General features: G+C 44.0%; 1 protein-coding gene across 2 annotated transcripts in view; it reads left to right on the forward strand.

Annotated features, from left to right (window-relative positions):
• The window catches only part of LOC128015693 (integrin alpha-6), a 37,107-nt gene that overhangs the window by 20,428 nt on the left and 2,400 nt on the right, over positions 1 to 14,279 (forward strand). For both annotated transcript variants that reach the window (XM_052599741.1, XM_052599751.1), the window contains exons 6-22: positions 447 to 651; positions 865 to 1,058; positions 2,038 to 2,126; positions 2,214 to 2,341; positions 2,516 to 2,605; positions 2,700 to 2,761; positions 2,894 to 3,057; positions 3,201 to 3,347; positions 6,993 to 7,108; positions 7,338 to 7,491; positions 7,592 to 7,675; positions 7,805 to 7,884; positions 7,993 to 8,070; positions 8,171 to 8,273; positions 8,446 to 8,619; positions 8,722 to 8,820; positions 13,829 to 13,939. In XM_052599741.1, coding sequence (XP_052455701.1) covers positions 447 to 651; positions 865 to 1,058; positions 2,038 to 2,126; positions 2,214 to 2,341; positions 2,516 to 2,605; positions 2,700 to 2,761; positions 2,894 to 3,057; positions 3,201 to 3,347; positions 6,993 to 7,108; positions 7,338 to 7,491; positions 7,592 to 7,675; positions 7,805 to 7,884; positions 7,993 to 8,070; positions 8,171 to 8,273; positions 8,446 to 8,619; positions 8,722 to 8,820; positions 13,829 to 13,939 — 2,078 coding nt within the window. The remainder of the gene's footprint in view (positions 1 to 446; positions 652 to 864; positions 1,059 to 2,037; positions 2,127 to 2,213; positions 2,342 to 2,515; positions 2,606 to 2,699; positions 2,762 to 2,893; positions 3,058 to 3,200; positions 3,348 to 6,992; positions 7,109 to 7,337; positions 7,492 to 7,591; positions 7,676 to 7,804; positions 7,885 to 7,992; positions 8,071 to 8,170; positions 8,274 to 8,445; positions 8,620 to 8,721; positions 8,821 to 13,828; positions 13,940 to 14,279) is intronic.

Below are 14,279 nucleotides of genomic sequence, written 5' to 3' on the forward strand. Positions count from 1 at the left end.
ATGACCAAGATATCCAGTAGCCTTTCTGATCAGTTTGTGTATCAGTCACCTCCCCTTCAGGTGGCCAAGGAGAACGTTTTTTATGTAGGTTTGTGGGATTTCCTGGACGCCAACGTGATTATTAATTCACATTCAACCTGTCATCATGTTGGTCTTTATACATCCTATACATTGTGTCCTTTTTTGTGAACAAATGTGAATGTTGTTGCTACGTTATTGTTTTTGAAGCTGTCTTTGTGTCGGTATCTTGTTTACATCAGCATTGCCTGAGCAAAACTACAGTATGACATACTAAGAGTGTCCAAGTCAGTCAGAATCATGCATGTTTACACTGATGCTGTTCATGGGTTTTAGCTTTGTATATTCCATCACCACTAAAAGAAGTTCAATATTCTTTTGGTAATCAAATCTTTACCAGCACTTCTAATTGGTTGTTTCTGTCACAGGTTTCTCTCTAGACTCTGGAAAAATGCTGACTAAGAGAGGTCAGTTGACTATTGTTGCTGGGGCTCCAAGAGCCAATCACAGCGGAGCAGTTGTGCTATTAAAGAAGAACTCATCCATGTTGACAGCCGAGTACATCCTCGAGGGTGCCGGGCTTGCCTCTTCCTTTGGCTATGATCTTGCAGTTCTTGACATCAATGGAGATGGGTAAGATCCAGTACAACAGAATTATATTATATTGTGTGTTCACAGTTAATCTGACAACTTCAAATAAACCATAGTTTAAGTCTTCTTATGTTTTATGCTTTATTTAATTATATTCTATGTTATTTCATTTTACAGCTTTGTTTCAAGTTAAAAACAAAGCTTTTTTAGTTTTAGCAACACTGTGTAATTATTCTGAATGGATTTTTAAAACAGGTGGCAGGACATCGTAGTCGGAGCACCTCAGTACTTTATTAAGGACGGTGATATCGGTGGGGCCATCTATGTTTATCTAAACGAGGAAGGGGCTTGGGACAAGATCACCCCTAAGAGAATTGAGGGAGCTGCTTATTCCATGTTTGGTTTGGCTGTGGAAAACATGGGCGACGTGAACATGGATGGTTATCATGGTATGCGTTTACTATGTAGTCTCTTCTATGAAAACAGCTAATGAAAAACATCCAGAACCAACAGGTTCAAGGAAAGACACATAGAGGAGAAAAACATGTCGTAATATACATCAAATAGTAAGGAAACATTGTAAGATTTTCTGTCACAGATGAAGCTGTATTCTTTGGATCATGAGCTGTTCCAAGCCTTGTTCACACTTTTTTCTTCCTGTGATTCTGGTAGAGGTTGGTCGTAGTTTCATCCATCCAAAGAATGTTTTTCCAGAAGTGGTCTGGCTTTTTTTTATATGGTTTTTGGCAAAGTGTAATCTGGCCTTCTATTCTTGAGGCTTCTCAGTGGTTCACACCTTGTGGTGAACCCTCTGTATTTGCTCTAGTGGAGACTTCTCTTGACTGTAAACTTGGACAATGACATGCCTACCTCCTGGAGAGTGTTCTTCAGCTGGCTGGGTCTTATAAATGGGCTTTTCTTTACCATGGATAGGATCCTACAATCATCCACCACTGTTGTCTTCCATGGAATCCTGTGTGTGTGTGTGTGTTTCCGCTTTTCCTTTCCTGTGAATACCATTAAATTAAACAGAGGGTGTGTGTATTAAGCACATATTCATTATATAACTCTAACTTGAATATTTTGGTAAAGAGCTAAAATAACAAAAATTGTGCTAGTGTCCAAATAAATGTGGACCTTACTGTATGCTGAAATTGTTTCAAAAATCATATTGACCCCAAACTTTTGAACTTTTTGAATATATATATTAATTAAAAATATTATCATAGTAATTATATATAAATTGTTCATGTTAATCACATCAGGCAAATATTTTCACATTTATACTGAACATTTTCATTCTATTTTCTGTTTGTTTTTGTTAATCTTAAATGTATAAGTTGTTTTTTTTTTTTTTTTTACCGTTTACTAACAAGCTGCTCAACTTCATCCAACTAACTGAATTGTCTTAATCCTGCTGATTTTCAGATGTTGCAGTTGGTGCCCCATATGACAGTAACGGAGCTGGAAATGTATATATCTTCAACGGTTCACCTCAAGGCCTGAAAAAAGCCCAGGTTCAGCCATATATTCACTTTTCTCTTCTTTCGGTTTTGCTTCAGTATTCATTCATTCCTTTTCAATAAATTATTCAAAAATGTCAGGTTCTTGGGGGAAAGGATCACGATGTGAAACTCTTTGGATACTCTCTTGCTGGGAACATGGATTTGGACAGAAATGATTACCCTGATCTGGCGATCGGATCTCTCTCTGATTCAGTGTTCATGTACAGGTATGATCCTATTGATAGACAACCTGTAATGATTATTAAGGATTCTTTATAAACAATGATATGGTTAGTTAATATAGTTGTTTATGATTTCATCTCAATTTGATATTAAAGGTGTAACATGGCTACAAAATCTAGTATTAATTTAGCGATTTGGATGAATGATTTACACTATAGGGCACGGTCAGTTATCAGCATTGAAAAGACTGTTACCACCACTCCAAAGGAGCTGGACCTCACTCAGAAAAACTGTGGAAAGGATATATGGTGAGAAAACTATAAACAAAACAAGCAATCCTTAACATATTAGCCTATAGCTAGTAACCCCCATCTAAAAGCGAGGTTTTATTGTGTGTTCTAGCCTTGAGGTGAAAGCCTGCTTCAGATTTTCAGTCAAACCCAAAACCTACAATCCTACTCTGAGTAAGTTTCTAATTCACCTTCACAGTTACATTACTACTCAGTAATTGTTTATCTCTATCATGCAGGATCTTCGCTCTGTAAACAAATGCCAACATTTTGTTAATTGCTTTGTCTTTTATTTTTCTTCTTTAGAGTTGCAATACTCTATCAAGGTTGAATCTGAAAGGAAGAAACTTAATCTTCCTTCTAGAGTCATCTTCACCCCGCGCTCAGCAAATGAGTTTGAAAGCACAGGACAAGTAGAGCTCAAGGGTCAGGGCACAGAAAGCTGTGTTTCCAGAGTCCTCAGACTGCAGGTACAGTAACAACTTAAAATTGAGGGACTCAAAAGTAAGTACTGCCGTCTAGTGGTCATAACATTAGTTATGGAATGGCATTATACTGAAAACAATGTATAATGTTAATCTTTTTTTAATAATGCAGTCTATTGTGTACAAAGGAACCCCTAAGAGACAAACTGAGAGGTATCCCGATTGAGGTCTCTGTGGAGATCCTGAACTCATCCACACACAGGAAGAGACAGGCTGCTCTCCCGAAACTGCTTCCCATCCTGGACTCTAATCAAGAGGCCACCACTGTTACCAAGGTAACCACCATCTTCTAAAACAATCTTTGCATTTTCGGTGATTTACCATTTATCATATTTATAATATAAAATATACACTGTCTTTCAAATGTTTGGGGTCTTTAATGGTTTTAATGCTTTTGAATGAAAGATTTCATGCTTCACATTTCTATGTGAATATATTTTAAATATATTTTTGTGCTAGAATAGAAAGATTTATGATTATTATTATTGTTATCAATGTGGAAAACCGTCGTGCTGCTTCATATGTTTGTGGAAATAATCATACTTTTTTTCAGGATTTTTCAGGAAAGTTTTTGTTGCAATGCAAAAGTAATCTTTAATATCCAAAAATCAGCCTTAATTAGGTCTATATGCACTTACATTTGGACACTGACACAATTTTAATAATTGGGGGTTTGTATGCCATCAGAATAAAAATACAAATAAAATGAAACCATTAAGACGAAATGGAAGTGCAGACTTTAAGCTTTAAATCAAGGGGTTGAACAAAAATATCATGTGAAACGTTTAGTAATTGCAACAGTTTTTAAACAGAGGTCCCCTATTTTCAGAGACTCAAATGTAATTTGACAAATGAATATAATTATAAATAAAGTATTCATTCTGGAAGTTTTGTTGAGAATCCTTTGTCTGGAACCCATAGACATCACCAAAGACTGGGTTTCCTCTTTTCTTATGCTTTCCCAGGCCTTTACTGCAGCTGTCTTCAGTTCGTGGGTCTTTCTGCCTTGAGTTTAGTCTTCAGCACCTGGGCTGCTTTTATAGTTTGCACTTTGTCCATCTGTACTGTGAAGCACACTCCAAACAACTTCTGCATTCGGCTCAATCTGGGAAAGCTGTGTATCCCTATACGCTGCTTCTATCTTCAGTCACATCATCATTAAATAGCAACCACCCAGTGCCACTGGAAGCCATGCACACATATGCCATCACACTCCTTTCACCATGTTTCACAGATGAAGCTGTATTCTTTGGATCATGAGCTGTTCCAAGCCTTGTTCACATTTTTTTCTTCTTGTGATTCTGGTACAGGTTAGTTGTAGTTTCATCTATCCAAATAATGTTTTTCCAGAAGTGGTCTGGCTTTTTTTTATATGGTTTTTGGCAACGTGTAATCTGCCCTTCTATTCTTGAGGCTTCTCAATGTTTCACACCTTGTGATGAACCCTCTGTATTTGCTCTAGTGGAGACTTCTCTTGACTGTAAACTTGGACAATGACATGCCTACCTCCTGGAGAGTGTTCTTCAGCTGGCTGGGTCTTATAAATGGGCTTTTCTTTACCATGGATAGGATCCTACAATCATCCACCACTGTTGTCTTCCATGGAATCCTGTGTGTGTGTGTGTGTGTGTTTCCTCTTTTCCTTTCCTGTGAATACCATTAAATTAAAGCAGAGGGTGTGTGCATTAAGCACATATTCATTATATAACTCTAACTTGAATATTTTGGTAAAGAGCTAAAATAACAAAAATTGTGCTAGTGTCCAAATATATGTGGACCTTACTGTATGCTGAAACCTTTAGTTTGACCCCAAACCTTCATATTGACCCCAAACTTTTGAATGTATTATATATATATATATATATATATATATATATATATATATATATATATATATATATATATATATATATATATATATATATTGTGACGAGTCAGCTGCCTCCTCCCTGATTATCACCGGCACCCCGTCCTAAATCGCCGCCCTTCACCAGGCTCCCGACTGGAGTGGGTGTGTGAGAGGAGGGGCGCTGGACGAGTCAGGGCCGGCGGCGTGTGATGGGGCACACCTGAAGGAAGTGGAGCCTCATTACCGCCGCTGTTTAAAAGCCCAACGCGCCTCTCCTCAGGAGACCGGTCTCTTCCCCGTGCATGCACACTGGTGTCCTCGTGGGTCCAGGAAGGGTGCGTTGAGGGACTCCCGCGCCACCAAGACGTGAGCTGCCGGACCCGCGATCCGGATGGGAACCGCACCCGTATACACGGCCGACGGGCCAGGATGCCGGGCCGTCCATCCCCTACCAGCGCCGCGGCCAACGAGAGAGAGACGCGGCCGCTAGGAGAAGCCGCCGCCCCTCGCGCCCCGGACCAAGGAGGGGAGCGCGTGCGGCCGCCGGACTCCGCCCCTTACCTGGACCCTTCCTCCATGAACACTGCCCGACCCACACAAACCCCGCAGCACAACGAGGACACCAGATTCCCTGTTATTTTGGACACTTTCCCCCTTTGGCCACTTTTAGTCCCTTTGTTTTATGATTTCTGTTAATAAAAGCCTCTCCGAGGCCTGACGCCACGCCCACTGTGTCTGTCTTGTGCTCCTCCCGTGACACTGGTGGAGAATGCGGGCAGGCGGAGCCTAGACAGCGCAGTTGGGAAACGTCTGGTGACGTCACTCCCTCTCGCTTGCAAACGTTCGTGAGAACCCAGACTGGGACGGAGGAAAACTGGGGACAGCCTCCCAGCCACACAAGGGGTAAGTGACTTTTCCATTGTCATTTTGCCCGGTGGTTGGTTGAGGCTGTCACTAAAACCCGGTTTCTCTGTCCCTGTTCTGGTGCGCTGCGAGAGGGAGGACCGCCCGGAGAGGAAGCCCCGCCCACTCCGACCGTTTGGAGCCTGGTTGAGGATGGTAGCACTCCCGTGTGGGCGGCGCCCTGATGACGGGGATGTCGCTTGGGAGGGGGAATGTGACGAGTCAGCTGCCTCCTCCCTGATTATCACCGGCACCCCGTCCTAAATCGCCGCCCTTCACCAGGCTCCCGACTGGAGTGGGTGTGTGAGAGGAGGGGCGCTGGACGAGTCAGGGCCGGCGGCGTGTGATGGGGCACACCTGAAGGAAGTGGAGCCTCATTACCGCCGCTGTTTAAAAGCCCAACGCGCCTCTCCTCAGGAGACCGGTCTCTTCCCCGTGCATGCACACTGGTGTCCTCGTGGGTCCAGGAAGGGTGCGTTGAGGGACTCCCGCGCCACCAAGACGTGAGCTGCCGGACCCGCGATCCGGATGGGAACCGCACCCGTATACACGGCCGACGGGCCAGGATGCCGGGCCGTCCATCCCCTACCAGCGCCGCGGCCAACGAGAGAGAGACGCGGCCGCTAGGAGAAGCCGCCGCCCCTCGCGCCCCGGACCAAGGAGGGGAGCGCGTGCGGCCGCCGGACTCCGCCCCTTACCTGGACCCTTCCTCCATGAACACTGCCCGACCCACACAAACCCCGCAGCACAACGAGGACACCAGATTCCCTGTTATTTTGGACACTTTCCCCCTTTGGCCACTTTTAGTCCCTTTGTTTTATGATTTCTGTTAATAAAAGCCTCTCCGAGGCCTGACGCCACGCCCACTGTGTCTGTCTTGTGCTCCTCCCGTGACAATATATATATATATATATATATATATATATATATATTATCATAGTAATTATATATAAATTGTTCATATATTTTCACATTTATACTGAACATTTTCATTCTATTTTCTGTTTGTTTTTGTTAATCGTAAATGTATACTTTTTTTTTTTTTTTTACCGTTTACTAACAAGCTGCTCAACTTCATCCAACTAACTCAGGCTCTTTATACTTGAAGAACTGAAGTAAACCAGTACCAAACACGTTCAGTATTATTCTGAATCACACTGGTTTTCAGGTTCAGTTCATCAAGGAAGGATGTGGTGCGGATAATGTCTGTCAGAGTGACCTGCAACTCCAGTATAGATTCCACACCAGGGAACCAAACAGAGACGTCTTTAATCCATTACCTGAGTGAGTTTTTTTTTTTCAATGCAATGACTTCCATTTTATTTTATTATCACGTTGTTAATATGTCAGTAAGCATGCAGCTGCTTCCTCATGTCTTATTTGAAGTGACATTGTTTGTTTAATTTATGTTCAGGCGAATGAATAAAGAGCTTTCACTATTTTCAAAGCAAATGGTAAAACAAAGTTACATGAAGAAGAATTCACTTGAGTCTCTGTTTTGCTTTTCTTCCAGGGAAAAAGGAGTTCCCATCCTGTCTCTGAGTGATCAGAAGGACATCGTCTTGGAGATCAAGGTGCTCAACAAGGGTGAAGATGCTTATGAAGCACAGCTGACTTCCTCGTTCCCCAAATCCCTCTCTTATTCTGCCGTTCGCACTGAATCTGGTGTAAGTTTAGCTGACGTATGATTATTTACTGTTTGTTATTTTTATTATACTTCATATTTTTATTAAGAACTTGTTTTTAACTGATCTTAAATCTTTACAGGAGAAACCAGTCACCTGTCTAGCCAATCAGAACGGCTCACAAGCCGATTGTGAACTTGGAAATCCTTTCAAAAAAGATGCAAAGGTGAATATTTAAAGTATATTAGACAATATAATAGTATTTTTGTTATTGTTATTTTATCGTGTTATAATAAGTGTGTGGACTTACTTGTTAAAAAAAAAAAAAAAAAAAAAAAAAAAAAAACCTTTTCAGACAACCCTTTACATCATTCTGAGCACGGGTGGAATTTCTTTGGATACCACTGAAATTGAAATTGACCTTAAACTTAAAACGTGAGTAGCAACATAACTCTTGCCAAAACCACAGGATCAATGTAGTATTTTCTTTTGTTTTAAGCATGTCTGAATTCATGTTTCCTTTTTTCTTTTTGTTAATTGCAGGACAAGTGATCAGGTGCAGTTACAAGCAATCAAAGCCAAAGCCATTGTTAAGATCCAGCTGCTGCTCTCCCTCTCAGGGTGGGTTTACAAACTGCACTATCATTCCCATATTCTGATAATGATAATATCAATGTCCTATACTGTATCTTCATGCACTGTCATCATGTATCATCTACAGCATTGCTAAGCCATCTCAGGTCTACTTTACTGGAGAAGTTAAAGGAGAGAGCGCAATGAAGTTGGCGACTGATGTCGGCAGTCCAATTGACTATGAATTCAGGGTGACTTTTAGTTTTCCTAACATTTTGTAAATAATGCATACATTTTACATTTGCAATACTTCCTTTGGTTTGTTTATCAAATATTTATTTATTTGCATTCTAACTATCTTACATCTGACAATATTTATAAGCTTTTTTAAAGATGGATCCTGTTAAATATATTTACTTACAGGTTACAAACTTGGGCAAACCTCTTAAATCATTCGGTACACCTTCGATGAGTATCCAGTGGCCTAAGCATAACTCTCAAGGCAAGTGGCTGCTGTACCTCATGAAGATGACCTCAACCGGTTTAGGCAGCTTTATTTGCTCCAATCAAGATGAAGTCAACAAACTCAATTTGAAGGTGGCACTAGTTTCTTAACTAAAGTCAAACTTTATTATATTATTCCAAGTTGAATCCATATAGAAATGAATTGATTATTTGTTCTGTTTTACGGTTAACTAGGATAATTTGGTGTCACGAACTAAACGTGAAATTGGGGAAACTCCTGCAAAAGTGGGAACAGTCTCTCTTTTTACCGACAAGAGGAAATACTCAGTTTTGGTAAAGTCTCCCAAACATGAAGCAAACAGTGCATTCAGAAAGTATTCAGACTAATAGTCTAATTTTTAACAACACTCTACATTAAATACCACACAGTGAGTAAATATTTTAAAAAGGAAAAACGTACTCGGTTACTAACGTAACCTCGGTTCCCTGAAATACGGGAACGAGTACTTCGTCAAAGACGCTTATGGCAAAAATTCCTTTTTTGTCCTGAACTGAAGCCTTATTTAATCACGCATTGAAACTGCACTGCCATTGGTTCGTGCAGTGTTATTAAAACAAACCAATGGCCCGGCAGCGGTGTTGCACAATCCTATGGCAGCAAAGCTTGCCATAATGGGCGGGGGATCTATTGGCCACTTTGCCACAGGAATTCAGGTTACTTCGACTGAAGCGACAACTTAGTCGTGCAGCCTTTTAACATGGCAAGGAACGCAGTACTCGTTCCCGTATTTCAGGGAACCGAGGTTACGTTAGTACATTCCCTTTCAATACTTCACTCGTACTGCGTCGAAGACACTTATGGGAACCTAGTTCAATCACGCCATGCTAAGAAGGGGGGACGACCAACACAATCATTCTTGATCTGTGATTACAAGATATGACAATAGCAACTAGGAGCAGAATAAGCTCAATGAGGTTACGTCTGGCCTAGCCTGATCATCCCGTGTTCATATCACCTCAGTACCAAAGGGACCAAGTGCCAAGTTGGTCAAGTTCCAAGTTCTTGGGCAAAGAATGGCCAAGAGCATGCAAATGAGGAACAAAAAGGTGACCCTTACACAGAAAGTACCCTAGCATGAAGTGCCGGGACGTCTAGATTATAAAATCTAGCAAATGTGGACGGCGGGTCCCAACCAGCCGCCGCACAAATTTCTGCGATAGTCACACCACTAGACCATTCCCAGGACGAAGACACTGCTCTCGTCAAATGTGCTCTTACTCCAATTAGGCTATGCAGGCCCAAGAAGAGTAGGCTGCGTCCACAATCTACTTTGAAAGCCTTAGCTTTGACCTCTGGCGCGGTTTCCAAAGCATATGAAGAGTTGCTCTGATTGCCTTATCGGCACAGGATGCTCTATGTAGACTTTTACCCGAATTCTAGGCAATTAAGGCTTATCGTGAGTGCTTGCAAATCGCCCACATGCTTAACAGACGTTAGTGCCAACAGCAGAGCGGTCTTTAGCGACAGGGCCTTAAGGCCTATGGACTGTAGCGGTTCAAAGGGGACCCTCTTTAGGGCTCTCAGTACCGTGGGCAGGTCCCATGAACGGACAGTGAAAGGCGGGTGAAGCCTTCTGGCACCTCTCATAAACCGGACGACTAAGTCGTTTCTGCCCACCGACTGGCCTGCTATAAGGGCATGTGATGCCGCTATAGTCGCTACATAGACCTTGAGCGTGGGGGGGAACATCTCTTCTCCAAGAGCTCATGTAAAAATGACAGTATCACTGATACATCACAGGAGGTCGGGTTTTCGCCATGGTCTGAGCACCATGTGGAGAACACAGACCATTTGGAGGCATAGAGGCGTCGTGTAGACAGAGCTCTAGCCTGTGAAATTGTGTTTAGCACACACTCAGGGAGTCCCGTGCTCTGGGTCCATTCCAGCAGTCTTGACGTTAGTCTGAAGAGACATGTCGATGACAGCCCACCTTGGTAATTTATGGAAGAGACCACTGTCATGCTGTCGATCTAACCAGCACATGGTGGCTCTTTAGGTCTGACAGGAAGCTTTGGCTGGCTCATTGAACTGCAATCATATCGAGGCAGTTGATGTGAAACCTGCTCTCCTCTTTTCGACCATCGGCCGAAAGCAGGTTTCCCTTCGCACAGCGTGCCCCATCCTTTATTGGACGCGCCTGTGGAGAACGCTTTCCTTCTGCAGACCATACCAATCGAGGCACCCCGTTCCATCCATTGCATGTTCCTCCAAGGGGTCAGGGCCAAATGCATTCCTGAGTCACCTTGATATTCAGGCTTCTGTGACACCACACATGAGGTGGAACACGTGGTTTCAGCCAAAATTGGATGGGGCGCATACTTAGCACCCCGAGCTCCGACGATGCTGCTGCCATTTTTTTAGGGGGCGAGAAGCCCTTATTTTGAAAGAGGCCGCAAGTCGCTGTAGAGCCACGGAGCGCTCATTCACCATTGTTGCCCTCATCATATATGAGTCTAACACTGTTCCAGAAACGATATCCTTGTGCCGGGGGACAGCGAACTCTTGGCTAAAATTCACCCTGAGCCCCAGGCATTCCAGATGGCTGAGGAGCAAAGTTCTGTAACTCAATGCCTCCCCCTCTGACTGAGCTAGAATTAGCCAGTCATCGAGGTAACTGAGAATGCAGATTCCCTTCTGCCTGAGAGGGGAGAGAACCGCATCCATGCACTTGTAAACGTGCGAGGCGCCAGAGACAGCCCAAAGGGGAGGACCTTGTATTGGTAAGCCACACCCTCAAATGCAAATCTCAAGAACGGCCTGTGACGGGGTGCTATCTGGATGTGAAAGTAAGCGTCTTTCAGATGAAGCGAAATTATTATTCCCATGACCCAATCTGATACCCTGTGAATGGCTTGCCATTGTGAGGCCCGGATGGACAGAGGTTGGATTAACTCGAGTGTTTGTCTGCCTTAGGGGGACATAGCACTCGTGAGTGTTATGTGAGGAAAACTGCTCTCTTTTTGAAGGAGTGTTTTTTTTATTTTATAAATATATATATATATATTATATATATTGTATGCGCTATAACAGCGCTTTTGCTGTCTGGGTGCTAAAAAGGGTCCATTGTTTGCAGCAAAAACAACTTCGTCGACACCTGGAGACGGGTGGCAAAACACATGGGGCAGTTTGGGGGGTGGTCAGGCCGCAGCGAGACTTAGCCCCCTCCTCTTTCTTGCCTGTAGATCAGGATGACGACGGCAGTGGCGCAAGGTCCAGCAATACCTTGGGCCGGGGTCCAAACTGACTTGTGGCCGAGCAAGAACGGTGTCGGGGCTCGGATTCCACAGGCTGGGCAGCGGCGGTAGCAGCGGGCGCTTGCTTGGGAGGCTGACGAGTCGACACCTGTCTGGGGCGACTGCCAGTGGCAGATGAAGCGCGCTTTGGCAAAAAGTGTCGCACCGCCTGGGACGACTTCTGTGCCTCCGTAAAGCGTTCAGCGAACCCTTTAATCGCTGGACCGAAGAGGCCGCTGGGGGAGATCGGTTCATCCAGGAACTGGGATCTGTCAGCATCCTTGATCTCCGTGAGGTTAAGCCACAAGTGGTGTTCCAGGGCGACCAGGTTAGCCATCGAGCGCCCTGTAGCCTGTGCAGTGCTCTTGGTAGCATGCAGTGCCAAGTCCGTTTCACTTCTCAGCTCCCTGAGCGTGGTGACATCCGAGCCAGACTCATCAGTGGCGGCGAGAAGTTTGGCCTGGAAGACTTGTAGCACTGCCATGGAGTGGAGCGCCGCGGCTGCTTGCCCTGGCGATGAATAAGCACGCCCGGCGAGCGCCGACGTCATACGGCAGGGTTTGGACGGATAGCTGTGGGCGGGCAGAGATGCGCGGCCACAGACTCGTCCAGCGGCAGCAATCGCTCGTATCCTCTTTCTTCAGCGCCGTCAATTGAGGTGAGGGTGGATGAAGATGAAGTACGCAAGCGCGCTGAGTAGGGGGCGCGCCATGATTTTGTAAGCTTGTCGTGGACCTCTGGGAAGAACAGGGCAGTTCTCTGATGAGGGGCTTGCTGGCCCACTGGCAGAAATCATTCATCCAGACGGCTACTAGATGGTTCCTCTGGAAGAGACCATTCCAGACCCAGCTCATCCACTGCCCTCGAGAGAACGCGGATAAGTTCGGCGTCCATCCCGCGTTTAGTTTTCAAGAAAACGAGGCACGCGGGGGCTGAGCCGGCGTGAGCTCACTTTCTTCCTGTTGCTTTAATCCTCTGCCCCGCCTTTTCTTCCGTGCTGGCTCGTGGGAGGAAGAAAACAGGAGGGCGCGAGGAGCGAGATCGCTCTCTGAAAAGAAAGCGATTCTCGAGCGCAGAGAGACGATATTCATGTTCTCACAATGAGAAGTGCGAGAACCTGAGAACGTCAGCGTGGGGTTTCCCCAAGCATGCGACACACTCGCTGTGCCCGTCATCAGCGTGCAGAGGGGCTCTGCACGAGCTGCAATGACGAGATGGCATTTGAAACAACCCCGTAGAAAAGGCTCTTTTAGAGAAATTTGCTCTTTCAATATATATCACCGGATGGCCGCAGGGAAGCGATGTATCTGCAGCGGGGACCGGCAGTCACGTTCCAGTGCGAGGCGTGTCAACCCTTACGAAAAATAACCATGGTTTTATTTTAGTAAAACTGTAGTAACCCATGGTTTTTTGGCGTATTGACTGCCATTTGTAAAACCACAGATTTACTACAAATACCATGGTTAAACTATGGTTAATATAGCAAAACCATGGTTAATTTGTGGTTACCATGGTTTAACTACAGTAACCATGGTTTTTTGGTTTTATTTGTAGTAAAACCATGGTTAATTTTCGTAAGGGAACGGGGAGCAGTTCAGCGGAGATCAGCGAAGCGATGTGACGTCGTCGCTGAAGGAGAAGAAATCTGAATTCCTGAGGCGAAGCGGCCAATTTATAGCCAGATCCCCCGCCCATTTTGGCGGCTTTGGCGGGCTTCACTGCCATAGGTTCGTGCAGCACCGCTGCTGGGCCATTGGTTTGTTTTAATAACACTGCACGAACCAATGGCCGTGCAGTTTCACTGCGTGATTGAATAAGGCTTCAGTTCAGGAGAAAAAATGAGTTTTTCCCATAAGCGTCTTTGACGCAGTACAAGTGAAGTATTGAAAGGGAACTCAAATATCACACTGACAGAAGTATTTAGATCCTCAAAACAAGGAGTAAAAGCATTTTAGCTAAATGCTGCAAAAATAAAGTCTGAATATGCCCTGTATGTGTTTCCTTGGGTGCCCTGTTTCTAATCACTTTCTTCTTTTTGTGTTTTCAGTCGTGTGAGGATGGGGCGGAGTGTGTCACATTCAGATGTCCTCTAATGGGAATGGACAGCAATGCTGTCATCAGTCTGAGAGCTTACCTTTGGAACGCTACCTTCCTGGAGGTCAGTGTGATCATTCAGTAGGGATGTTTCCTTTTGTTTTTTTAAATGGCAGAAACTATAATGTATTATTAATAATCATTATTATTACTTCTTTAAAAAATAATAATTGAACAAAACTGCTTGACTGCTTATTAATATGAGAAAAGAGTTAGCATTGTCAAGGTTTAATAATTCATGAAATCCATAAAAATACTTTTTACTTTGCAAACTGTTTGAATACCCTTTTATTCATCATATGAGAAGTGTTCACTAATGTGTATGGTTTTTTTTTTCTTGATTGTTACATCACATGAAGCTTTAATTTCTTCTTGAAAATAACAACATATGAAACCAACATAAT

The sequence above is a fragment of the Carassius gibelio genome, chromosome A1, assembly GCF_023724105.1.
Source record: "Carassius gibelio isolate Cgi1373 ecotype wild population from Czech Republic chromosome A1, carGib1.2-hapl.c, whole genome shotgun sequence".
Lineage (NCBI taxonomy): Eukaryota > Metazoa > Chordata > Actinopteri > Cypriniformes > Cyprinidae > Carassius > Carassius gibelio.